General features: G+C 51.2%; 1 protein-coding gene and 1 non-coding gene across 2 annotated transcripts in view; one reads left to right on the top strand and one right to left on the bottom strand.

Annotated features, from left to right (window-relative positions):
• The window catches only part of LOC122228572 (neuroblastoma breakpoint family member 6-like), a 31935-nt gene extending 13923 nt beyond the window's left edge, over nt 1-18012 (top strand). Inside the window, 12 exon segments of the mRNA XM_042953680.1 lie at nt 920-1134; nt 2161-2239; nt 3075-3289; nt 4275-4326; nt 5114-5289; nt 6346-6397; nt 7218-7393; nt 8470-8521; nt 9310-9491; nt 11067-11306; nt 13520-13734; nt 16846-18012. Coding sequence (XP_042809614.1) covers nt 920-1134; nt 2161-2239; nt 3075-3289; nt 4275-4326; nt 5114-5289; nt 6346-6397; nt 7218-7393; nt 8470-8521; nt 9310-9491; nt 11067-11306; nt 13520-13725 — 1645 coding nt within the window. The 3' untranslated portion in view covers nt 13726-13734; nt 16846-18012.
• Nucleotides 18013-24604: 6592 nt separating this feature from the next.
• On the bottom strand, nt 24605-24768 carry LOC122229096. Its single transcript, XR_006206953.1, has one exon. It is a non-coding gene; the product is annotated as a U1 spliceosomal RNA (small nuclear RNA).
• Nucleotides 24769-26417: the final 1649 nt, after the last annotated feature.

Below are 26417 nucleotides of genomic sequence, written 5' to 3'. Positions count from 1 at the left end.
TCTTTTGATAAAGCTGGCTAGGGACTTACCGATAATGTTAATTCATTCAAAGAACCAGCTCTTGGTTTCATTGATGTGTTCCGTTTTATTTTATTTCCATATCATTGACTTCTGATCTCATCTTTATCATTTCCCTTCTTCTGCTGGTTTTGGGCTTCATTTGCTGTTCTTTTTCCAGCTCCTCTAGGTGTAAAGTTAGGTTGTGTATTTGAGACTTTTCTTCCTCTTTTACGAAGACCTGGATTGCTATATGCTTCCCTCTTATGATCGCCTTTGCTGCATCCCAGAGGTTTTGGCCTGTCGTGTTTCATTTTCATTGGCTTCCATGTATCATTCACTCTGTGTCAAATAAATATCATTTATTGAGCTGAAAGTCACCAAATTCAAGTGAACAATTTGTGGCATTGGCCACATTCACACTGTTGTGAGATCACCACCTCATTTGCCTGTAACACAGTCACCTCCTGAGGGATGACAGCTTGTCGGTCATGTTTTCCTTCAGACAATGCTGTCCTCTTGACCCTGCCGCTCTCCTGACCTGTGTAGTCCACACCAGCTGTCCTGTCCACATTTCTGTGGCTGGCGCTGGGTCCATGCACAGCACGATGCACACCGTGTAGGTTCACAGGAAATGGCTGTGCCGCAGGGAGGGCCTGAAGGGACATCTCTCTGACGGGTGTTGAGGAAGACACCTGGCTTTGTTTACAGAAGAAGGAGCTGCAGAGGAGGTCAAGGAGACTCCCCAACACAGAGGAGCCTTGTTTTACCTTCTTCTTTCTGTGTCACAGGCAGGGCCCCACACACGTGCCAGAACGTGGCCTTGAGGGCTCCTTGCGGAAAATCACAGAAACGTCCGTGAAAGCTCTCAGAGAATCTATTCAACTCTGTGTTTTAAAATTTTCTCTATGTCCCACCTTAGGCAATATCATATCCTGATTAAAGCTCAGGCTGAAGAGCTGACCCAGTTGTGGCAGAAGTTACGGGAAGGGAGAGAAGTTTCTGAGCCAGTCGATCAGCACCTCAAGGACCTCCTCACCCACGATGACCCCGAGCGTTCCCAAGGCCAGGGCATCCAGGAGCAAGTGGCCGAGGGACACAGGCTGGCAGAGTGCCTTGCCCTCCAGCTCAGCCCCGGTAAGGCGGCCACAGGCCCTGTGTGCACTGAGCTGCTCCGAGGTCCTGGGCTCCCCAGACATCTCCCGCCTCCCCTCACATTGTTGGCAGCCGCTGTCTTGGTTTCCATGTGACACATGGGGCCACCAGAGGACCCGGACTAGCAGGTGGGAAAGGAGAGGAGAAGTGCACAGGGTGGAGGTCACGGTGCTCCACCCATCTGTGTCCTCCCCGAGGGAACTGCCTTTAGGGCAGGAGGCAGCCTCCACCAGTGTCAGAGCCCAGAAGGGAGGACGAGGAAGGAGGCAGCTTGTTCGAGTGCAGGGAGTCCTGAGCTAAGCGGGAAGTTCCAGGCTCCCGCCCAGGAGCTGTCTTTATTGACTGTGGGCGAGAGAGTGATCTTCGCTTTCTCCATAACTGTCTCCTCAACTGTCTATCAAGTAACCTGTCATAGCTGTGGTGATCACATGCGGAAAGTTCACGAATGCACTTCAGGAAAAATAAAGCCCCTGACTTTGTGGAGGGGAATGAGGTATTGGATGTAGTAGGCCTTGGAGATGGAACGTCGTTTAGACTGAAACACTCTTCATACAGACGGCCCGTCCATAACACCGACGTCCACTTGGGGACCCATGAGTCCACATGTGGAGGGACTTGGGACCGGGTGATTGTGCTGTCCTCGGGGCAAGGAGGAGACTCTACGTGAGCACTGGGAGCACACAGGGCCTGCGCCTGTTGCATGACTGTGGTACCTGCAAGACACTGTTCGCTGAAATCAGATTGAAACTGGACAGGCATCCACGGATCTGGACAAGAGACAGTTTAAACTTTTGCCCAGTCTCAGTCATGGTGAGCCCCCGAATCAGAGACACTCCCTGCTGGATCTGAAATCCATACCGCAACAGTTCTCCAGGGCAGTGCCCTGGAGCTTCAGAACAAGAGTTAGTCATGCGTAGATAATTACGTTGCTAAGGCATATAAGCCCCTGTGTTTATAGTGGTGATGTGGGAGCTCCACATCATGGGAGATTTCTGAATTTCTTTGCAGAAGATGATGATGATGAGGAGGAGGAGGAGGAGGAGGAGGAGGAGGAGGATGAACAAGCAGAAGAATCCCTCACCACCAGGTAACAATGAATACTGGGGACCCGGTAATGTGTGGGTGAAAAAGGATAGGGACTCAGAAAGAACAGTAGGTGAGGTCACAAGAGTCCAGGTGGCAGATGCAGGGATCAGCAGAGCTGCAGATGGTAGTGACTGAATTCCCTCAGCGGCAAATGGCCCTGTTCCCTCGGTTGTCTGCTGTCACGGGGCTGCTTGTCTGGGGGAGCCCCAGATGAACTCAGCAGCCTTAGGATTCCCCGTACGCACAAAATACCCGTTCTGTCCTGTAAATGAACACCAGGAGGAGACGCATCTCTACACAGTTCTCAAAGGTCCCTGGTAGGAAGGTAACCAGCAAAGGAACTGAGAGACAGACAGCTGGCAAAATTAACACGGAATTACCTAACCAAAACCAAAAGGTTGGGGTGTCATGTGACACTATTAATAGAAAAGTGCCTGGAGGGCACAATTTTCTGCAGTGCACAGTGACTCAAGACTGTAACCGCTTGATCAGTCTATGTTAAATTCAACATGACTCAGGCACGTGGCGGTTGCCCCTGGCATGGACTCCCATTTGTCCTTCGTCTCGTGACTGTACCATACTGGGATGGTCGAGTCTCATTCCTCATTGCTCGTTATGTGGCCAGTGGACTGAGGATCTATCTGTTGTTGCTTCTCTCCCACCCCTTCCTGGCCACACTCTGCCTCTTGTAGGATAACCTTTTCTCTCTCAAGGCTATGGTCCCTTTCCTTTCTGCGACCACTCCCTTGCCTCCCATCAACACCAGCTAGGTAGCAAGCCATGGTGTCTGATCCTCCTGGTTTCCTCTTGTGTCGTTCTTGCCCCACCTGGCACAGCATGAAGCTTCCGGAAGCTGAAAAGAAGGAAGTCCTCCAGGACATGCTGAATGAATGTGTTTTGACTCCTTCCATTGGCCGAGAAGGGCGTGACTGCTACCAGCCTTGCAAGGATGGCACGTTCCCATCGGATGAACAGAAATTCGGCTCTGCTCTGGATGTAGCCTGTGAATGCTCCCATTCCAAAGGGGATGAAACTCCACCCGGTTCCCCAGGTAGTGTCCACAATCTTTGTTGCACACACCCTGTGTAGACCAAGAGATTTAATCCGCAGAAGTGGACCATGTACTCACAGACAGTTTCCACCCAGGCTCTAGGATTGAGTTTGAAATAAGACATTCCATGAGTCAGTGAGCTTTGTTCGATTCATGTCTAAGCCATGGCACTTTTATGTCTGAGCCACCGCCCATCGCTGCTCTCAAGCTGGTCCTGCCAGACTCCTATACCTCTCTACCCCTGGCACAGGAGGTGGCTATCAGACCTCCAAATTTTGGATTAATCTCTTATCTCTCTTGCCAGGCTCTGATTTCCATCCTTGAACCATGTTTCTGGATATATGGCCACCCAAGGCTGTTGGAAGCCTTTTCTATATCATAGGAAATGTCACGATCCAGGTTCACTGTCTCTACCTGGTCTGTCTCTTCCTTTTCTTCTTGTCTCAAGTCAGCTGAGAACCAGGACAGGACTAAGTCTATCATACGTTGTATGTTTCTCTGCAGCAAGGCAGGGCCCTGGAACTTCCCGACCCCATGAACGGCCCCTGGTGCTTTGCAGCTTTGAAGATTATTCTGCTTTGATGGTGTAGATTCCAGTCGTCAGTTTAATCTCAACGGCTGATTCCTGAAAACCATTGGCCTGCAGTGTTTCAAATGGAAAAAGCCTGAATGTGGCAGCAATGCTCTAGGAAGCAGCCAGGTCCTTCCCCAAGATCTCTGGGAAAAGGGATAAGTTTTCTGTTGTGTCGACGTGTCTTAGGATACTGTGATCATGACCTGTCTTATCAGGGACATTTGCTGGCTCAAGAAGGCAATCCCGGTGATTTTTTCCAGGGCCCTACTGAATCCCTCCTGAATGATTTCTCTCACAATTGCCTGTTATGACTGTGCTTCTATTTCTGTCCTCTGCTACACAGCACACGGGAGTGAGCATTTGTGGAGGGGAATCTGCCTAATGGAACTCTTTCTCTTCATTTATTTGCAGACAACCAAATTGGTCACCAGGGGCTGAAAGGGCGAGAGTCAGATGCCCCCAGGTAATTCTGAATACTTGGGGGCTGGGAAATCAGTGGTGGCGTCTGCAGACCTCAGATCCAAGGAAAGGCAGAAAGTGCTGGATAGAACCATGTTATCCATTCGGTCAATGGCCAATTATCCGCTTTCACAATGGTTTCTGTTTTCATTGTGGTACTTGTATTGCTCCCATTTCTTAATTACGACTCAAGTTGAGTAACACACAGTCAGCTGGCCCAGGTGAGCTAAAGGCACAGGGAGTCCTGCACTCACTCATTCTCCCCAGCTTTAGAGAGAGAGGCAATGTACTTTCTGCCCCGTTCGATTTAGCCTGTGGGCACGTATTTCAGAGCAAGAATGTACGTAGACGAAAATGTGCCATCATGCCGTGATATTGAGAGAGACAGGCCTTCATGGCATGAGAATTCTGAGACAGTAGCCCGCCCCAGAAGCTGCACGCACTGGGCCACTCCATGCAGGACTCAAGGGCATTTGAACGGAAGGAAGGGAGCCACTGCTGTCCTGTGACTCTGTGTGTTTTGAGTCAGGACTGGATGGCACGGTGCTAATTCAGGCTCTTTCCTCATCAGCTTGCTAGGTGGCCAGTGTACAGAGCACTTACTGTCCTTTCTGTCTGCCGCCCCTGTGACAGACACACTTTGTCCCGCACAAAAAGAAGAGTTGTTTCTCTCATTAATGAGGCACTCTCTTTGCTTTTGTGAAAATGCCTCTTGCCTTCCATCAAAGCCAGACAGGACATACGGTTTCAGATCCCTCTTCGGTTAATCTTCAGTTTTCCTCCCGCCTCAGGCTCCGTAGACAGCTGCTAGAGGTGGTGGAGGAGGAAATCACGTGGGACTCTCTGGATGAACGCTACTGGACATATTCGGTTCTTCCTGACCTGTCTGACTCCTACTGGCCTTACAGGAGCACCGCCATCTTCTTCCCTGAGGAACTGGAAGTCTCTTCTGCTCTGGAAATGGCCAGTGAGTACTCCGCTGTCAGGGTGATCAAGCTCCAGCTGGACTGCCCCGTACATCTCCTGGTCTTTGTGCCCCACACCTGTGCTGTGCTGAGAGAGCTCCTCCCTGTGTGCAGGCTCTGTACACACATCTGGATCTGAGCCAGGCTCCAGGATGGATGGAGTTTCAAGCACAGACATCATGTGGGTCAGGGAACTCTTCTCCCTTCCTACTCCCAGGACATGCCCATGTCCCCTGGGCTTCACTGTCAGGTCATTGGACCCAAGGGCGGCGTGACAAATACAACTCGCCTCAGCAACACGACCATAGAAGGTGTCTGTCAGACCTTGGATGCAATGCCTCTTCTCACCTTTCATGCTCCCCATTTCATCTCTGAGCCAGGTCCTTTAAGAATCCATGCCTGCCACAGTCAGTCAGAATCCTTGTCCAGGGTTAAAGATGTAACCTTGGCTTTCCTGTTCTTAGCCTCATTCTCTATCTCTTTGCTTTGGCTTGTCTTCCTAAGCCTCGTCTGAAAACCCACCCTACGTGCCTCTACTGTTAGCTCGTTTGCGTGTTTCCAGGAGTAGAGCTGTGCGTTGGCATTCCCTCATCAACAGGAATTGCGCCAAGGTTTCTGTGTAGCTCCAAAGACTCATTTTAATTTCAGGGTTTGTACTTGCATGCTGTCTGTTCCATCTCAGTGTATAAATTCCACTAAGCCGTCACCAACCAGGTATCTCACAAGAAAGGCTGAAAACTGCAGTAATCCTTTTAGAAAGTAGAGAGGCCAGGTCCCCAGAATCTGTGTGAAAAAGAGAACTGAAAGTGTTTGCACAGACTCAAAACAGAGGAAATTGTGATGATGATCTCTTGGAGAAAGCAAATTTCTCCCAATGGCTCAGGCCAGCAAATCAAGCGAGTCGTCACACTATCCGAGGCACCCTGAAATATCCTTCTCACTCAACCTGTGCTCTCATTGAGCATAGCTGAGTCCCCGGGTGGCACCGAACACTGGGTTACTAATGTGCAAGCAGGGATCTGTTTAATGTGACTGGCCCCGTCTGTATTTATTTGCAGAAAATCAGACCCATCAAGAGGAGGAACCAGACCAAGACCTGACATGCGCCAGGTAAGTCTGAAGAATCATGGGTTGTTATTTCAGTGGTTCAACTCTACATTTCAAAGGAAAAACAGAAACCGCCAAATTTACCTATTTCATCCATTCTCCAGTCTCAGAATGTCTTTTTTGGCCATGACGTGTGTCTTCATGTATTATGTGGATAAGTTCCTTTAATGATCCCTCAATTTCGATAACCGGCAGTCAGTTGAAGTAGGTGAATTGTCACTCCCTGAGGTGCTCTGTATTGCCCTGATCTCTCCTTTGGGAAATACCAGAGTGACAGACGTGTCTACTTCTGTCTCTCTGGTGTTACCTCTTTGAGGATCTGCTGTAGCAAATGGATAACTGCAAAAAAATCAAAAAACCTCACATGATGTCACGATAGTAAGAGAAAGAGTCCTTGAAGACACAAACCTCTCCATGTGGATGATGCCTTTTAACATGTGTTCACTTAGCCACTGAATGTATATCAACAAAATTGATGCAAAAGGGTTGAACTCATGTTTAGGATTCTCCATGTGTGCTGTGAGTCATGACATCCATTCCACAGTAGTTCAGTTTGGTGCACAGAAGTTGGTTCTGTGGCCAGTGCCCTGAACACCTCTACCTCTGTTCTGTGTGTGTGTGTGTCTCCCTGTCTCTCCCTCTCTGCCTCTCCTGCCCCCATAGCATCCACACTGTGCCCCTGAAACAGGAGGATAGTTTTCCCTGTCAATAATGGGGTTGCCCCTACGTTATGACTACACTTCTCGGCTTCCCGTGAAAACCAGTAAGATGCTGTGGTGTCTACTTTTCCTGTTTTAATCTTCAGATCTCCCCTCCCCACCAGGCTCGGCAGGGAGCTGCCGGAGAGTGCAGAGCAGGATGTCCAACAGGACTCACTGGATGAATGCTATTTGACTTACTCAGCTCTTCCTGACCCATCTGATTCCCCCTGGACACACAGGAGGGCCAACATCAACTCATATGAGGATCTGGATGTCTGTCCTGCTCTGGAAGTAGCTAGTGAGTCCTCCACTGCGAAGGTGATAAAGCTCCAACTGGACTCCCAGGTCGACCCCATAGTTTGGTATCCCTACTCTGCTTGTGTTGGAATTTGTTATCCAGGTGTTTCAGCCCCGTAGACATATGGATCTGAGTCAGGCTCTAGGATAGACTTCTAAGCGCAGACATCAGATGCATCAGGGCCCTGCCCTGTGTTCCTCATCTCAGGCCATGCCTGTGGCCCCTGACACAAGTCAGGACATTGGGGTCAGCGCGGGTGTGACAAACTCACACTCATCTGTGAGGCACACGCAGAGGAGTCTGTCTTGTTCCTGATTTCCACACAATGTCTCTCCTCAACTGCCATCCTCTCACTTTCATCCCAAACAATGTTCCTTGAAGTTTTGTGCCTGTCAAGACGATGTCAGCCTTACCCATGTCTTTGGGTTTGTTGTTTCCCTGGTTTCACTGCTCTGGTCCCCAGTGTCCGTGTCCTCTGTGTTGGTTGTCTTCCCTAAGTCGTCGTCTGAGTGTCAGGACATAACCACCTCTACCGTCAGCTTGCTTGTACGTTTCCCTGAAGCATAGCTGAGCCCTGGCATGGGCCCACCCCGTGCATGGCCCCACCCCGTTTGTGGCCCATGTGCCTGTGTAGCAAAAGGGATCACGGACAAAAGATTTCCTTTGATTTGAGGGTCTGCAGATTCCGTGCATCAGTCTGGCCTCTGTAGAAATTCCCTAAAACCCTGCCACCTAGAGTATGTCATGAGGGAAGCTAGTGAGAGAAGGTTGCAGTAAGTTTTGAGAATGCAGGTAAGCCGTTCACCAGAATCTGTGGTAAAACAGAGGTTGACCTCTGCAGACAGACTGTTGAGATGGGGCTCTACCAGATCAGGGAAATCCTGCCCGATGCTTTAGGAAAGCTAGCCAAGGCACATTCCCAAGACACTTCGTGAGGCCTCCTGGATTATTTCCCTCAATGCCCTGCTGCCCAACTAAGGACATTAGTGCCCGTGTGCTAGTTGCATGGGACACTTAATTTTCATGTCCAAGTGCTGCTCTGTTTATGTGACTGGCCGGTCTGTATTTACTTGCAGACAATCATAATGATCTTTGCGATGAAGAAGACCAGGACCCGACATGCCCCAGGTAACTCTGAAGAATCATGGGCTTTAATTCAGTGGTGACATCTGGGAATCTCAGATCTAGGCCAATCTAGAAAGTGCTAAATGCACCTATTTCATCCCTTCCAACACCCACAAGGTGGTCCTTCAGCAAGGTCCTCTGTGTCATGTGGTACTTGCATAGGCCCCGTTATTAATCCCTCTCAAATGGAGTATCTGCAGTCCACTGACGCAGGTGGACTAAGCAGTCCCAGGATGCCTTGCACTCTCCCGGTCTCTCCTCGTATTAGGTCCTGCGTAAGATGCACAGCTCTCTCTGCCGGTTGCCTTTACTACATTGGCGGGCATTCACAGCAAGGATGGTTTTAGGAAAGCAGTTTTCACGTCTCAGTATTTAGACACGTCAGCCTTGGGCCCACGAGATATCCAGGAGTCTACAATGCTGCCTTAGCCTGGGGTTCTCTTGGTGCTTTGTGTAAATCTCCACACAGTGTATGGCAAAGTGTTGATGCTGCTTTATCGTCTTCTGGTGTGCTGTGGGTCATGACTGTTGTGCCCTGGGGTGGTTCCGACTCCTGCCCCATAAGCTGGCGCTCTGGCCATGCCCTGAGCACCTGCCCGTCCCCCCCCCCCCCCCCCCCCGCACCTATCCTGCGTGCACCCACACTGTGGCCTCAGCTGCAGGCAGACTGCTTCATTTCCCTTTGTGGGGATCCCGCTTGTGTTCTGTGACCACTCCCTCCGCCGTGCCCTCAAAACAAGCTGGCACTGCATGTTGACTAAACCTTCTTTCTGCATGTCTCGTCCTCCCAGCAACACCAGGCTCTGCAGGGAGCTGCCAGTGGCCCCAGAGGATGAAGTCCCACAGGACTCAGTGGGGGAATGTCATTTGACTCCTTGCATTGGCCATGACCTGTCAGACACCTATAGGCCTTATAGGAGTGCCTCATTCACCTTTGATAAAGAGGAAGTCTTCTTGGGCGTGGATGTAGATGGTGAGTCCTGTTCTTGTGGGGGGCACGAAGTTCCTGCTGGGGCCCCAGGAAGCCTGTCCTCTGTGTCTTCAACAACCTGAATCGGCTGAGAGTTGCATCCCTGCCAACAGGCCCTGTAGGCTCGTACCAGTTTGAACTCTGCTCTCGGATTCACTCTTTAAAAGGCATCCTGTGGCTCAGAGCCCTTTCCTTCCTTCTGTCCCAGGCTGCCCTCAGTTCCCCGGCTCCGTCCGACATGCAGGCTATTGGTACCAAGTGAGGCTCGAGAGGAGAAATGGAGAAAATGGAAAAAAGGGTTCAGAATCTCAGCCACCGCTGTCTTACCCGGAGACAGCTGGGTGACAGTCCTCCTTTGTTTTTTCCTGATTTTGTTTTGTTCCAAAAGGAGACCTCTGCTACTTGTGCAATTCTGCTTCCAATTGTATTTCTTGTGTGGCTTCCTACAAACTCCCTGGCTTTCCACCCAGGTTTGTGGTCAGCTCCACATTGGCTGCATCTGTTAAATCGTTGCTGAGCTGCTAGTTGTTTCTCCTGGGGCGCCCGCCTCCCTGTGTACCAGAGCACCCAGTTCTACCCAAATGATCTGAAACAGTCGTAAATGCAAAGAGAACAGTTGCTCCACGCCCCAACGACCCCTTTGACCCTGCAGGAGTGCCAGCTCCTACCCTGTCAGTGCACTTTGTGGTGTGAGCAGAGCCAGGGCTCATCCAGCCCCTCCAGGAGCTCAAGGTCTCCAGGAGACGCTCCATGAAAACAATCAGAGCTGAGAGGTCCCAGACGATTTGTGTTCTCACTAGGGGTCCCATGGTGGCTCTTCACTTGGCTGCCTGGCACGCCGGTAACCCTGCAGAGCTCTGTGTCAGAGACACTGACAGCCAGGTCTGGGTTTCCATGGGGGCAGGGATGGGACAGGTTAAGACGCGTCTCAGGAGGGTGATGTGTGTGACATGGCCTTGCATTAAGCCTGGGTCATGAGAGGCTATGAGGATGGGCGGAGATGAATGAAGGCCGCCTCTCCATTATGCACAGCCCGTCCCCGGTGCAGGTTCTGGTGGGAACGTGGGAACAGTGTGTGTGGGCTGTGATTGCCGCAGGGTCGCCCCAGGAGGGCTGCCCTGCCCCAGCCTCCCTGCACTGGGACCAGCCAGGGAGAAACAGGCATCTGAAGCCTTGAGGCCAAATTCTCCCCCTCTTCTTTTTTCTTTTGGGGCACATATCAGCAATTCTTTCTCGTTCTGCCCTGAGGCCTCTCTAGAACCTTCTCTCTAGGCTGTAGGACGAAGGGTACTACTGCAGAATAATAGGCATGAGCTCGCCTCCCATGCAAAGCCGTCTGGACTCCAGGGGGTGACCTTCCCTTCAGGGACTTTGCATCCTGGATACTTGCCATCTCAGCATGCCCAGGCATAGACACAACGGTGACATCGCCTTCGTCTCCATGATGTCTGCCTTTGTACCTGCTCACTGGCTGGTCTCACAGACAGTGGGGGACGGGGCGGGAGGACATCACAAATGGAAGTTCTGGCAGTGCTAAGAAAACTGGGGTTTGTCCATTGAAGTGTCTTCTTGCTTCAGCCCCGATGCAGGTGCCCGGTCCCCAAGGGCCATCAAGTGGAAACTTGACTTTCCCAAGGCCGGAGGTGCAAGCTTCACAAGCACCGCCACAGTCCAATACCCAGGTGGCCAATTCTGTGCCAGGGCAGCCGGACCAGCAGTTGGCTTGTGGTGACTGCAGAGCCAGGCTCCGCCCCTCCCCTGCCATCAGGAGACTGGCAGCCACGATGGTTTCTGGGAGCCAACGGCCGCTCTTCCAAGGTGAGAGGTGCGGGGGGAGTAGGAAGCTCTAGTCACAGGGCTGTGGGCGGGGGCAGCAATGGGGCCTCTTGCAGGCATGCTTTGCCCAGCTCCAAACTCACAACGCTCCAGCTCCAAAGAGCTTGGGGCTGAGGGTCAGCTCTGTCTGCCCAGGTGCCGGGGTTGCAGCCTCCTGGCTGTTTACTGACCAAGTTATTCATCATCTCATGTATGTCCCCCTCGGACCCTTCATCTGAAACCATTGAAAATGGGATCTCCATCCCATCAATGCTGGGAGCATGAAGCTACATAATTTCCAGGGGCCCGAGTGAGCAAAATGGCTTGAGAACATCGGTGAATCTGTAATGCGTAATTCTTGTGTCTTTGTGGTGTCTGAACACTTGGAAAATGGTTCCGTGGCATTGTTTCACGTGTGCTAGAGCCGTTCTTAACTGGCTCCGCTTTCGCTGGACCCCATCTTCCCGGACTCTCTCAGCAAGGCTTGTGGGCCAGTGTTTTCTCTCCTTCAACATCCATCAGGCAGCCAATATTCCCTGTTAGGCGCTCACAGTAACAGTGGAAATACTGGCCCCACGACAGTTTCCCATGCATTTGCCTGGTTTCCCTTTTCTGCAACTATAAGGGGCCAGTTTCCTAAAGTGCACACTCCGTTCTCCAATACTTCATCTAGTTCCTCTTGTCCCCCCTCATCTCCACGAGCACGTCCCCAGCTTCTTTGTCATCAGGATCCGCGTCAGCTCAGATTTCATGAAGACCGAGCGTTTCAGCATTCCCCTGGGTTGTGTCGTCTTTACCGTCCCACCCTTGGTGTCCCCTCCTGGAGCCTGGGTCTCCTCCTTCAGGCGCCGACTTCATCTGTGAAAAGAGGAGACACAGGTCCCAAGTGAGGTGACGAGGGCGCAGCCCTGTCGCCCCGTGGAGATGCTCCAGAGGACGCCTCAGTGGGAGTTCAGGGAAGCACAGCCCTGACAGTTGGCTGAGGACAGTTGGTTCTTACTGTCTTCTCCCTCTTGCCTCTCTGCCACTTCTCCCTGACTCCCGTGGTCCCGGCCCAGACTCTCCTGCTGGCTCAGTCCCTCTCTGTGGCTCACCTTCCACACAGGCCTCAGCAGGAAACATGGCTCCATGCCAGACTTTTGTCCAAGGAGGGTTTCTTAGTCCATTCAGGCTGTGATAACAAAACTGCCATAGACCAGGTGACTTAGAGCAGAGATTTGTGTCTCCCGTTCTGGAGGCTGAGTAGAACCAAAATCAAACAGTGGCACATTGGGCACCTGGTGGTACCTCCTTCCTGGTGATGTGTGGCCGCCTTCTTGCTCTGTCCTCACAGGGTGGAGGGGTGAGGGAGCTCTGTGGGGTCACTTTCATAGGGCACAGATCCCTTTCTTGGGGGGATCTGCCTCCCATAGGCCCACCCCACCCAGCATCACATTGCGAATTGGGTTTCCACAGATGAATTTGGGGGAAGACAAACTATCACTCTGGGGCAGGTGGTTTTACTCTGTTTGATTCTCAGCCTGATCTGCCCTGTAATTCTTCCCTGGTGCTTAAAAGGTCACCTGTTTCTTGCCACAACTCTTCTCATCCTTCTCAAATTTGTCTATATTTTCCACTTGCAACTGACCGAAGAGTGTTTAGAACTTTATGCTCGATGTCCCCCAACCCTTAACTGCCCATTTACTCAATTAGATAAGAATGTGCTTATAGACACACATATTTATGTCTTATGTCACACACATTACATATATTCGGTGTGTATGCTCTGCATAGTGTACATATATGAAATATATCAAATATTGGGGTGTGTTCTGTAAATTCTCCAGCTTTGGTTTCCTGGTGACTCTCAAAAGGCTTGCCTTCAACTTTGACTCCTCCCTTGAATAGGACAGTCTCTTTTGAGCACCATCTCCTGGCCTTTGTCTGTTCTTTGTCAGAACTGTGTGTTTTGACCAATTCTACTTTTCTCAATTTCACTTTTGGCGCTGGGGGCATGTTGCCCTCCTCGTGCTCTTATCCTTACAGGGTAGCGTGAGAGAGGTCAACAACAGAGGCTGTGATCAAAGCGTGTCCCTCGGCGCCCCTCACACGTGAACTTCCCGATGGCCTTTCTCGTCCTGCCCACCGTCCTTATTCGATGTCAGCGTAGGTAGAGGATTTGGTCACAGGAAGATCATGACTAACAGTGTATCCTGTTGATGTGCTTTTATTTTCAGAGCAGGGTTTGGAAGCTTCCATGGGTGTGAAGAACCCTCCCAAGCTGGAGGGTGACGCTGCTGAGGGCTCGGTGGCCAACCAGTGTGCAGGTCAAGTCTTTGGCCACGTTAATGCCCTGGTGGTGATGAAACAGAAGATGATCAAGAGAAAAGTGCAGTTCGGCGAGGGCAGACTCGCGTGCAGATTCCGTGGCCTTCAAGCTTAGGGCACAGAGGTAATGGCGTCCGTGGCTCTTGGGGTATGGATTCCTGTTGCTCTGTTAGATTATAGCTCCGCCCACACCCCAAACTGTTTTTCTCTTCCTCCTTTGGTCCCTCCCCCAGCTGCCGCTGCCTCTGCCTGGTCCTGCCTCTGTCTGGTCCTGCCTCTGTTTGCCACAGGGGACTGCCACCTTGGGGGCCCTCCCATCTCCATCAGCTGTGCCATGTGAGCTGTGCTGTGTCCCCACGGGGGCTGTCCTGGGATTCCCTCTCCCATGCCCTCACGGCCGCGGAGAATTAGGCCCCATGGCCCCCCTCAGCAGACCAGCATCATTTACACGTGTCACGAAACACATGGCACTTTGGCACAAGGCACCCACTTTCGTGACTTCTTTGACTTCCTTCCTTGCTTCCCCAGCTCCATGACCTCTTTCTCCCAGAGCATTGTCTTTTTTTTTTTTTTTTCTTAATTTTTGTTTTAAAGTTATTTATTTTGAGAGAGACAGGGACAGCACGAGTCGGGGAGGGGCAATGAGAGTGGGAGGGAATCCCAAGCAGGCTCCAGGCTCTGACCTGACAGCACAGAGCCAGATGCAGGGCTTGAACCCTCAAACTGTGGGCTCGTGGCCTGAGCCAAAACCAAGAGTCAGATGCTTAACCGACTGAACCACCTAGATGCCCCATCAAGAACATCGTCTTAATGTCTCTTGCACATGGCTTCTCCTCTGGGGTGTTTCCGGGAACACGACCTAGGACGACACTTACCCCTCAGCTTCTCCATGTGAATAAGAAGTGTTAAAACTGAGGAGAAAGAGCACCCCGACAAAAACTACACGACCACATGGGTCACCTCTGGGACTGCCACACGGCCTGCCTGGGGTCAGGTTTGTCCTCAGCCCCAGGTGAGCAGGCCTGTGATAATGTGTTTTGGGGTTTCCAGGACTCAGTGTCCATACCTTGGGACCTCAAGAGAGCTGGCATCAGGTGGACACAGACATGGCACTCTACAGGGACACTGGCCAAACACAGATGCAGAGGCCAGGTTTCCAACCTGCACAGGCATGAGATGTTCAGGCATCCACCTGTCTTCCCTTTTCACTGCCGTTACCGTGTTTACATGCTCAGCTGGTTCATAAAAGGATCCACCGAAAGGAACTGAGTTGAGTCTCCGGCCAGAGCACATTCGCGAGCATTGACTGAATTAACTTTGGGCAGCTGTGTGAAGTCCCCGCGAGATCCAGGGGAACACGAGACAATCTGTGCCTCATACAAGTCCAGCTGAGAACGGGGATTCATGGGAGGGTGTCCGAAGGAAGACCAAAATCTTGAGGGCCGGTATCGTCATGGTGGCAGAGATGAGGACAAGAACACCGTGGTCTGAAACAGAGTAGCTTAGCTAATAGTTCTAAATCACGCTGTCGTGAAAGAAACACTGACTGAGCTTTGAACTCACGTGAATGCCGCCACCCAATACCTTGAGATTTTTATTTCAACATTCTGGGCTGGGGTGTGGGTAACGGGAGATGTTTTAAAGCTCTGCTGGTATGCACCTAGGAATCAGAAGGACTGTGGATCTATAGGATGTTCATAAGCCATATAGAAGGATCCCGTGTGTGTGTCACTCATTTTGTGGACAAGCGGAGTATCAGCCCCTGATGGAGTTGACATTCCTCCCTCAATAGAGCCCAGAGAAAGAAGAGGACAAAGACACATGAATGAATTCGATGAATACTCCCTCTTCTGGATCCAAGTGTCTCACAATTTTTATACTATAGGATGCAGTAAGAAAGAAATGTTGCCTAGAAACCCAGTGTAAGAACAACACTCCCTTCCCTGATTACCAGTAATGGAATTCAGGGCTCTTTTTCCTCCTCGTGCAATGAAAATCACGGTTGACTCTTCACTAAATGCGTTTCCCAGCCTCCTGACAGGTGCACTGCAGATGGAAAGGAAATGTTTTAATCAAATTTTCTCCTCATATAAAACCTCAGTAAAGAAGCTTAGGTCTGCCTCTGCCCTTTGCAGGCCCTCGTTTACATAAGTGTCAACACCGAGAGACTCTCTCCTCAGGGACAGTTTGGGAAACGTGCGAGGAGAACCTAGACGACTAAAAGGAAGGCTCTTCCGTTTTCTCTGCGGAGTTCCGAGTGTCTCCACTGAGAATATTCCTAGACGTTCCCTCAGGTGTATCCTGGCGTGAGGTGCCCTGCAGGGGCTGTTGGGGTCCCTGAGCAAAAAGGGGTGAGGCCCTGGGTACACTCCCCGCTCTTTTCGTCATTCCCCTTGGAGTTTCTCCCTTTGGGGTTCTTTTCAGCCCCTTTGGGGCAGGATTTCTGTGCAAAGCCTTAATTCCGTCCAGCCAAGCGGCCAACAGCGTCTACTGCCTACCCGCACCCCCGTATCGGAGGCTTTCGTCTCCCGACCCCCACATGGATGGGAAGGGCCCGAAGCCTGGGTTTCAGTTCCAGGGTGTCAGGCACAGGTCACACGGCTACAGGTGGTCCTTATCAGCCCCTTGGCCCACGGTTCCTCATCTGCACACGGCAGGACTGAACTGGGACATAGTCTGAGGCCCCTGTTGCATCTCACATCCTGGGGCTCGTTCCATAGCCTGGCCTCCCCCTTCAGAAGATCAGGGCAGGGTGAGAAGGGGTGTGTTTGTCTGTAGAGGGCCCCCTCCTTCCTTCAGCAGTCTGTTTCTGAACGTGTGTGTCGGGGGCTAAGCACATCCCTCCGTGGGAGACATGAGAAAGCCATCACTTTGCTTCTGATGAAGGGGGTTCCAGGGTGAGGTGGCTGCTGAGGGAGGGATGGTCGGGACCTGGCAACAGCTCAGGGCAGCCTTGAGCTGGGATGCCACCAGGTGCCTGCTGCGGGGAGCAGAGGGGTCCCTGCATCCTACAGTGTAGGCTGGATGCAATTGAGGGGGCTATTGCTTCAGACTTGTGGCTCTCACTCTCCCCCTCAGCCTGCCTGCAGACCCCCCTTCAGCTCCTTCTCTGCACGGGGGCTCAGCTCGCCCCTGGCCTCTGTCACCACGGAGCCATCCCTCCAGGCTCAGCCGTCAGCAGGACCTGAACAAAACTCACATTTGATTCCTCTCTCTCTCTCACTCTCTGTCTCAGATACCAAGGACTCCAGGAACTAAGAAAAGATACTCCTCATTGAAACGAAACCCCATCATAAAACCCCATCATTCTCCACTTGCTGAAAAGAACTCTAAAGCAGCAAATCAAGCTAAAGCCCAAACAGAACATGCGAGGGATCCTTTGCTGAGAATCGACATCTCGATCACAAGCCACTCTCTGGGATTTTTACTCCAAAAGTCTGGTTTGATGAGAGGAACTCTCGCTCTTCTGACTCCAGTCGTGATAAGTCGCCGAGGCAACCAATGCCCAGACCACACGCCCTTGTGAGACACCTTCGGTCTGGCTCCTCTCCATTCCATCCTGCGGATAAGCGGAGGCTGGAGCAACGTGGCAATAGACCCCATGTCAACCTGGACATTCTGGGCCACCGGCTGGGCTGTGCCAGGAGCAGACAGCATTAACTACGCAGCGTTCTTGCTGAAGAGGCTTAGCCTGAATCTGAGCACGAGGTAGGGATCAGACAACTGCAGAATTTCGACCATCGAACAAGACATCGGGCCTGTCTTTCTTCAAACAGCCAGTGTCCACAGCACAAATAAGACGACAAAAAGGAGAAGAGATATCTTGGGTTCCAAAGGACTCAGAAGATTGTGCTATCGTAATTGTGTAGTCCTTTCGAACCCCAAACATCTCCTCACCTTTCTGTGGCTGTCTCTGGTGGTGGTGACGCTTCCTTGTCTGTAGGGGACAGGCCAGATGTCTGGCTTGATGGTCTACATCCTGAAGGTGTCTGATCACTTCCTCCTGATTAAATTCAGGCTAACCCTTTTCCCGGGGCGTTCCCTAGTTAATGCTGTGTGTGTCCCAGCTCCGCCCACCCAGAGACCCAGAGCGTCCAGTCTGCCATCACCATCATTGTGAGAGCAGCAGTGGTTGCCTTCTATGGGGGGCCTATCAGATCGTTCATGGTCTTCTGTTTGGGTGTGACATCTGAGAATGTGCGAAGATGCTCTCTGTAAAGTCTGTCTCTACAATGTTACCATCTTTTAGTGATCCCTGCAGTGTGTCACAACCGTATCTGTTTGTATGTTGGAAAAACTCTAGTTGTATCATCCTTGTGTATGTGTATTTGCTGGCATTGTGCTGTGGAAAAGAACACTCCCTCCCCGTTCTATATCATTAAAGTGTTTATTTTGACAATCACTGGGGACTGGTGAATTATGTTTCCTTCAGGGCTCCAATCCATCACCATCATGATGTAAATGTTCTTGGTTCTCTTCTGGTATTTACTGCTGAGTCTCTGTATCTTTTAGGCTATATTTCCCCTACGGGCAAGAGTACATATGTGTGTCTGAATGTGCACCTGTTGTTTAGAAAGGTTGTATATGTAGGGCTGAACACTGCATCACAAGTGCGGGACATGTTTGGTTCTGTATTAACTTGTGAACCTTGTCACATCGCCATTCTAAGATTTAAACGACCTCAGGGTGACTGGGTGGCTCAGCAGGTTGAGGGTCCAACTTTGGCTCAGGTCATGGCCTAGCGGTTCATGAGTTTGAGCCCCGCATCGAGCTCTCTGCTGTCAGCACAGAACCACCTTCAGACTCTCCGTCCTCCCCTCTGTCTGCCCTTCTCCCGCTTGCATGCTCTCTCTCTTAAAAATAAATAACCACAGGGTCACCTGGGTGGCTCAACTGGTTGAGCGTCCGACTTCAGCTCAAGTCATGATCTCACGGTTCGTGAATTCGAGCCCCGCATCGGCCTCTGTGCTGACAGCTCAGAGCCTGGAGCCCGCTTCAGATTCTGTCTCCCTCTCTCTCTCTGCCTTGCCCCCACACTCACACTGTCTCTCTCTCTCTGTCTCTCTCTCTCTCTCTCAAAAATAAATGAAAACAACACTTAAGTTTTAACTGATCTCCCAACCTCAGACTTCTGACATTATTCTATTTTCTCTTCTGTCTCCACCTGCCACTTCTTATAGGATTGTTTCCGCCCGGTGAAACGGATGCCATTTACATCCTATTTCTCCCACTGGTTCCACTCCCAGACTTTTGTCTCAGATCTACAATGAAGTGTATTCAGTGACGATCAGTTGTACAAAAGTCAAAACTTCCCCAGTCATCTCTTATTGGGCAGAGTTCGTCTTTAAATGACTCCTAGTGACGGAATCAGGACTCCCTGAGTGTTGCATATTTAGTACTCTTTTTCTACTGCCTTTGTACATGGACATCTTAGGTGAATAGAAAGTGCTTGTACAATGAGTTTTTGCTGCGGTTTTAAAATATATGGCCTTGCTTTGTAGGTTTGGTGGGCATGTAGACGATAGATTGATTTTTCTCTCCCTGGGATATAAATTGGCTTCTTTTGGTGGTGGGGAAGGTGTATGCAGCATCAGAGGTTTTCTCCTTTTTATGGAAAATCTATTAGTTCTAGGGGTGCCTGGGTGGCTCAGTCCAGTTAAGCGTCCACCTTCAGCTCAGGTCATGATCTCACGGTTCGTGAGTTCAAACCTCAAGGTGGGGTATCTACTGCCAGCACAGGGCCCACTTAGCACAGAGAGCCCACTTCATATCCTGTGTCCCCCTCTCTCTTCTTACTCGACACATCTCCAAAGGCAAGGGAAATACAGGCAGAAATGAACTATTGGGACCTCATCAAGATGAAACGCTTCTGCACTGCAAAGGAAACAATCATCAAAACTGAAAGGCTACCGATGAAGTGGGAGAAGATATTTGCAAATGATAGATCGGATAACGGGGCTGGTATCCAAAATCTATAAAGAACTTACCAAACGCAACACCCCAAAAAACAAAAAATCCAGTGAGGAAATGGGCAGAAGACACGAATAGACACTTTTCCAAAGAAGACATCCAGGTGGCTAACAGACACATGAAAAGATGCTCCACATTGCTCATCATCAGGGAAATACAAATCAAAACCACACTGAGATACCACCTCACGCCAGTCAGAGTGGCTAAAATGAACAACTCAGTAAACAACAGATGCTGGCGAGGATGTGGAGAATCGGGACCCCTCTTGCAGTGTTGGTAGGAATGCAAACCGGTGCAGCCGTTCTGGCAAACAGTGTGGAGGTTCCTCAAAAAGTTAAAAATAGAACTACCCTATGACCCAGCAAGAGCACTACTAGGCATTTATCCAAAGGATACAGGAGTGCTGATGCAGAGGGCCACGTATACCCCAATGTTTACAGCAGTGCTTTCAATAATAGCCAACTTATGGAAAGAGCCTAAATCCGTCCATCCACTGACGAACGGATAGAGAAGATGTGGGTTATGTATACAATGGAACACTACTTGACAATGAGAAAGAACGAAATCCTGCCATTTGCAACAATGTGGACGTTAAGTGAAATAAGTGTCACAGAAAGACAGATACCGTATGTTTTCACTCACATGTGGAACTGAAGAAACTTAACAGAAGACCATGGGGGAAGGGAAGGGGAAAACATAGTTTCAAACAGTCAGGGAGGCAAACCAGAAGAGACTCTTAAATACAGAGAACAACTGAGGGTTGATGGTGGGAGTCAGGGAGAGGGGAAATTTCGTGATGAGCACTGAGGAGGGCACTTGTTGGGTTGAGCACTGGTGTTGTATGTTAAGCGATGAATCATGGGAATCCAGTCCCGAAGCCCAGAGCACACTGTTTACACTGTATGTTAGCTAACTTGACAATAAAGTATATTTGGAAAACAAAACAAAAAAAAGAATGAGGCAGATGGTAAAAATGCTGACAGCAGAGGACCGAGCAGAGCTAATACGTGCTGAGTATTTACTCCCTGCCAGGCACTGGGCTCAGTGCTTCACCTGCACCTCTGCTGTAACACCGGGGACGACTCGTGTAGGAGAAACTCCCATTGGCCCCATTTTGAAATGAGACACTGAGCCACAGAAAAGAAAATTCAAGACACTCAGGCAAAGTCACACTGTAACTCAGCCAGGCTCGCTCCTACAGCTTGTGAGCCCAGAGTGCTCTCTTTCTTGACCTCTAGGTTAGGGATTTCCAGGGAGAAAGAACAAGGCCAGCCTCTGATGCCCTGAATGGCCCTGCTGACATCCCGGCCTGGCTGTTTTGTTCTCATGCTGGGAATAAACAGTCTCAGATACAGGATCTCAACCTCAAAGAGACTCTGAACCCTGAGACAATGGGACACAACAAGACTACCTGATTATTCCAAGCAGGCCCCACAAACACCAGGTCACCGTGCAAACTACAACGCCCCAAACACCCTCCTCTTTTCGTAAGGAAATGACTGCTGACTCTCACCGCAGTCAAGAAGGGCCAGTGCAGACTACCAGTGTTCGAGGTAGAGCAGACCCTGCTTCCTTCCAGCCTCCCCGCCATCAACCAACCACAGCCCGAATCCTGTCATGGTGGTTCTTTCTACCACTCTCTTACTGAGACCGTGGGGTGTGATCTTTCTGGCTGCAATGATTATATAAACCCCCACCTGTTTCATGGGATGTACGTTTCTGCTGATTTGGCTGAAGAGAAATCCGAAATTTCTCCTAAGGTTACGTTTCTCCTAAGATTATTCCAGGGGAGACAGGGAACAATTTTTCAATCGTGGTGTGGCAGATTTCCCCAAGGTCGATGTACCTCCTCAAGGTAAGAGTGCTCACTGTACTTGATATTCTCTTATCTCTGCTCCTTTCCTAATATGGGAAATTAACATTTACTAAGGGATAGAGAGTTACGATATATGGGCTTTCTCCTGTGTGGGATTTAATGAGAGCTGTCATCATCCTGAACTTGTAGGGAACTGAGGACAAGGACCACAAGGTAGCAGGGAAAGGTGGCTCTGGGCTTTGGGAGTCACAAATGGGCACGCGCAAAAAGAACAATACGTGATTTTGGAAGACGTGTCAGCAAGAAATGTGGCCATAACGGCCACTACGTATTTAATCCATGATCCACCAGTCGCTTTGCTCACAGAGTATCCCTGTTTATCTTGGCCATGATGAGTGTTTTAAGAACAGTCAGAGAATTGCATCAGAGCACATCCATCTGAAAAGGACACACATAAAATACTGCATTGCCAAATCAGACCCACCAAACCACAAATCTTCTCTGGTATCAAGTTTGATGTACATTTTCGAGGATAAAATTAACTGTGTGAGGCACAAGCAAAGCAACAAGAAATCTCGGACAACCAACACTAACTGCAAGAAACTTCTTCCCACCTTAGGACGTGTTCTGGCCCCGAGTTAACATACGTGCTCTCTCAGTGCTGTATGAAGTCGTCACTTGTACCCAATGAATCTGGTTGAAGTCGATGAACCTGGTAGAAGTCATCTGCTAGGCTGATACTCACATAACTGATGCGACAGTTTCCAGGAAACTAAGCTACATAAATCCACGGGCATATGTTTGAGTCCCTACAGGGTTCTGCTCACACGAGATCCCTGCCACTTACAGGCATGTCGTAGGTAAGGACTCTCCCTACAGTGTGTTTGCAAGAGGTTCCTCAGTCGATGTTTATGCGGAAAGTTGACTGGGGGTACCTTTCTTTCTCTCCAGGCCAGCGTCACTGAAGGAACTGAGCAACTGCAAGGAACCCAGTTCCTGTTCTTCTGTCCAAATTGTCTGGGTGGAGTTTTTAGGCTGAGCTTATAAATCAGCAGGAATCCAATTTTCTTCCTCCGAGAAGAGATACAATGGTTTCTCCCAGCATTGCTCATTGGGCAGTGCAAGTTTGCAGAGAGAGAGAGAGAGAGCGAGCGAGAGATATCGCCAGGCATGTTACTTTAGCAATGCCATGGTCCTCCCACATTGTCCATCCCACTCATGACAATGTCTGGTTTAAGCATCCTCTGTCCATTTCCCTTTATTACCTGCTTAACCTACATCCTTCCCCCAGTGAGGGAGCCAGCTCAGAGGGTCTGCTTAACCTAGACTAGAGGTGGGGCCAAGGAGAAGTGTGCCTGTGGCTAGAATGGGCTGCCTTCAGAAGGAGCCATAACATGGCTACAAGCAGTTAGAAACCAGCCTAAAATACCGTTAGGAATAAGCAGGGCCAAACGCAATGGTATGGATTTTATATTTTGTATTGATAGCAACTTTCTTGTACAAATACATTTAGACTTACTCACGGGAGCAGGGCGTCAGACAAAATGAAAGAAAACTGTGTCAAGTGTGAAAGATACTAAGTTACCAAAGTAACATTGAGTTGTAGAATTGGTTTTTATCCTTTAGCCCCTCATTTCCACACTCAGAACCTAGAAAACTTTCTTCACTGCCCATGGAATTCAGTGTGGACACAACAATTTAAACTATTAACCCAAACTGTCCATTTTTTTTTCCATAAACCTTGTTGAATACCAGGTATTCAAATGCCCACTCCCATGTTCAGTGAGACTAGTGAGGGCGGTAAGTAATGTGGTATATCCAGGTAATATTCTGTTTCTTGGCCTACTTCTGTACTCCGCGTGTCAACTGTTGTCCGCCAGGGGACCTCTGGCCACACACGGGAAACCCAACAAACTTAAAAGTGTAGGGTCTCTGCGTTGATCTTGAGGAATGTCAGTCAACATGTAAGATTCTCTCAGGGCTCAGAATGGCTCTGCAAGAACAAAGGTAGTTGCCCCATCCTTTCCTCAGGGAGAGTACCTCCAGATTTCCTGATTCAGGCACCTTATGACGGCCAAGCACATACCACGATTTCCACGTTAGGCAAAATGTTTACAGATGTGTGAAATGCCTTCCATATGCTCCAATCCCTGTGTGCATGTTTCCTGAGTTCCTGTTGTGTGAGAGTCCCCTTTCCCCCAACCCACGGGGACGCTGTGGGAACCCAACCAAATCCCCTTGTGATTCTTTTTGTCTTTTCCATATAATCCCCTCCTTTCAGAGTGTTTTTTTTTTTTTTTTTTAATGGTTCTTATTTATTTTTTGAAAGAGAGAGTGTGCGCAGTGCAGAGAGGGAGACACATGATGCAAAGCAGGCTCCAGGCTCAGAGCTGTCAGCCCAGAGCAGGAGGTGGGTCTTAAACTCAGGAACCCTGAGATCATGACCTGGGCCAAAGTTGGACGCTCAACCACTCAGCTACCCAGGCAGCCCTGGAGTGATTTTCTTTTTTCTTTTTTTTCCCCAAAGACACCTCTGAGTAGCACTGGCCTTAGGCCCCTGTGAGCTCCCTTGTACTTGCTGGCAGGAAATGGGGAGGTCAGGCAATGGTTGACCACTGCAGCCCCACTTCCCTCCCCTCCTGCAGAGAAAGCACTGAGGCCATCACTAAGAAATGCGAACCCGTGGGGCGCCTAGGAGGCTCCGTCGGTGAAGCATCTGACTTGGGCTCAAGCTCATAACCCAGCTCAGGTCAGGTCCTGAGCTCCCACTTCCAGTCCTGGTGCCTCATGTGTGGCGAGAGCTCAGAGCCACCCCGCCGTTTTTTAAAAAGCAAAACCCTCAAAAGCCTCAGGTCAGGTCCTGAGCTCCCACTTCCAGTCCTGGTGCCTCATGTGTGGCGAGAGCTCAGAGCCACCCCGCCGTTTTTTAAAAAGCAAAACCCTCAAAAGCCTTTGTATCAGGATCAGGGTGACCGGAATGAGAATTACTTGGGAACAGTTCGAACTCCCCAAGGGACATTGCTCCCACCGCCCAACCTGAGGGACAACCAACCACACACGAGACGAATACGAAAGCTAGCACAAGCAAAGAACTGCCGAAAAGAACAGCAATTTGCTCCGCTGTGCAAAACGCACTCTAAGGTAAGAAAAGAAAAGAGAACAAGGCAACGAAGCACTCAGACACATCTGTCTTTGAAAGACCGCTGACCAGGGGAGAGCGCGAACGCAGTCCCCCACTACCACAAATTATGCAGTCGAGTTTCCCACATTTGGGGAAATCGCAGGGGTCAGCACACCCGCAGTGCAATGGGCAAGCCTCGCCCTGGGAAAACCACCTTCCTGATCATGGTGTCTCCCCTGCCAGGTAAGTATGACTTCCTCCCCCTCCGCCCCAACCCAGCCTCACACGCACCACACTGTACACACACGGTCACTGGCCTCCCCGCACCCCAAAACCCTCCGCACCCACTCCCGTCTCAACCATCCTCACCCCACACACGTCGTCCTCAGACAAGCCGAGCCACAGCTCGGGCGCTTCCACAGCCGGGGGAATTCTACCGCCCGCTGGAATCCTACCGCGCCCACCGCGGCCTCATTTACATAAGGCCACGCCCCGGTCAGGACGCAACGGCCCCGCCTTACTCTCCGCCCCTCCCCGCGCCACCGGGCTCCACGCGCACGCGGTCTCCCTGCCCCCAGTTCCCCTCCCGCCGGGATCTCAGCGCTGAGGCTTCTCCTCTTCCTCCCGCCCCCCGCCTCCTTCCTCTCCTTGCGGGTCTCCTCCGTCTTCTCCCCTCCACACTGATTTGCTTCCCGTTCGTCTTCCCTCTCCATGCAGCTCCCGCATCGCCCCCTGCGCCCGTCGTGGCGCCCACGCGGCGGTCAGCACCCGGCCGACTGCGCCCGCCTGAGAGGAACACGAGGGAGGACGTCCCCCAGCCGGAGAAGCGCCCACACACCTCTCTCGCTCGCTGTCTCTCTCTCTCTCTCTCTCTCTGCACAGAGCCCGGTTTGAAGGAGACACAGTGCGATGGCTCCACCTGAGGGGCTCAGCCGCCAAGCCAGTCCCCCCGCACCAGGGCTGGACACCAGCGCGGGGCTACCGAACGTCTGGCAGCTTGGGGCGCGCGAACCCACACCTGTCGTTTGAGAACTGCCTCGTGCCTGCTGCTTTACAGGTGCGTTCGCGGGGCGGGGCGGGGCGGGGCGGGGCCGCGGCGCCCCCTGGTGGACGCCCGGGGGGGCGCACCAGGATCCCGGGGTTGAGGCGGGGGCGGGTCCACGGAAACCTGCCTTGAGCTCACTTAGACCCTCCCCCCACTGCCAGAGGTCACAGCAGGGGTTAGTGGGGGCCCGGGCGCCCCACTCTGCCTCTGCCGTCCCTTCCTCCCCCCCTGCGCGCTTCCCCTTGGAGGAGATTTCCGCCAGCAAAGTCCCCCTTCCGTGGGGAAAAGCCAGGTCTGGAAAACCAAGCAGCACCTACTCGGAAGAGACTAGTCCTGGGGCAATTTCCTGGTCCTGTCCCTCGCGTTCTGGTTTCTGATTTGCCTTTGTCTCCCTTGGGCCTTGACGTGTGCTTGACTTTTACTAGACTGCTGAAATTAGAAGAGACTTGGGGGTGGGGGCGGGCGTCCGACATTAGTTGTCACCTGAGTCAATAGTGTGGTGGTCCGCGGAATGATGCCCCCTGCCTGGGAGGTCCCCAGCCTCATCCCGGATCCTGTGAAAATGATCCATCACACAGCAAAGGGGCCTCTGCGAAGGTGCTTAGGTCAAGGACCCTGAGATGGGGAGATCGTCCTGGAATATCCGGGCGGCCCCCTGGAATTACAGGGGTGCCTTCAACCTGGAGGAGGCAGAGGAGGAGATGTCTCCCTGCTGTAGCTGGTGGTGCGGAACATGGAGACAGAGGAAACCAGGGCGGGTAGGACACAGGCGCTCCCTTGCCAAAACCTCCCGACTGCACTGTAGTGAGGTTTCCCTGGATTAAATTGCTCAGTCTCCCTGAGCCTCCAGAAGGG

The sequence above is a fragment of the Panthera leo genome, chromosome C1 (genome assembly GCF_018350215.1).
Source record: "Panthera leo isolate Ple1 chromosome C1, P.leo_Ple1_pat1.1, whole genome shotgun sequence".
Lineage (NCBI taxonomy): Eukaryota > Metazoa > Chordata > Mammalia > Carnivora > Felidae > Panthera > Panthera leo.
Note: the sequence above shows the minus strand (reverse complement) of the source record. Positions and strands in the feature narration are given on the sequence as shown.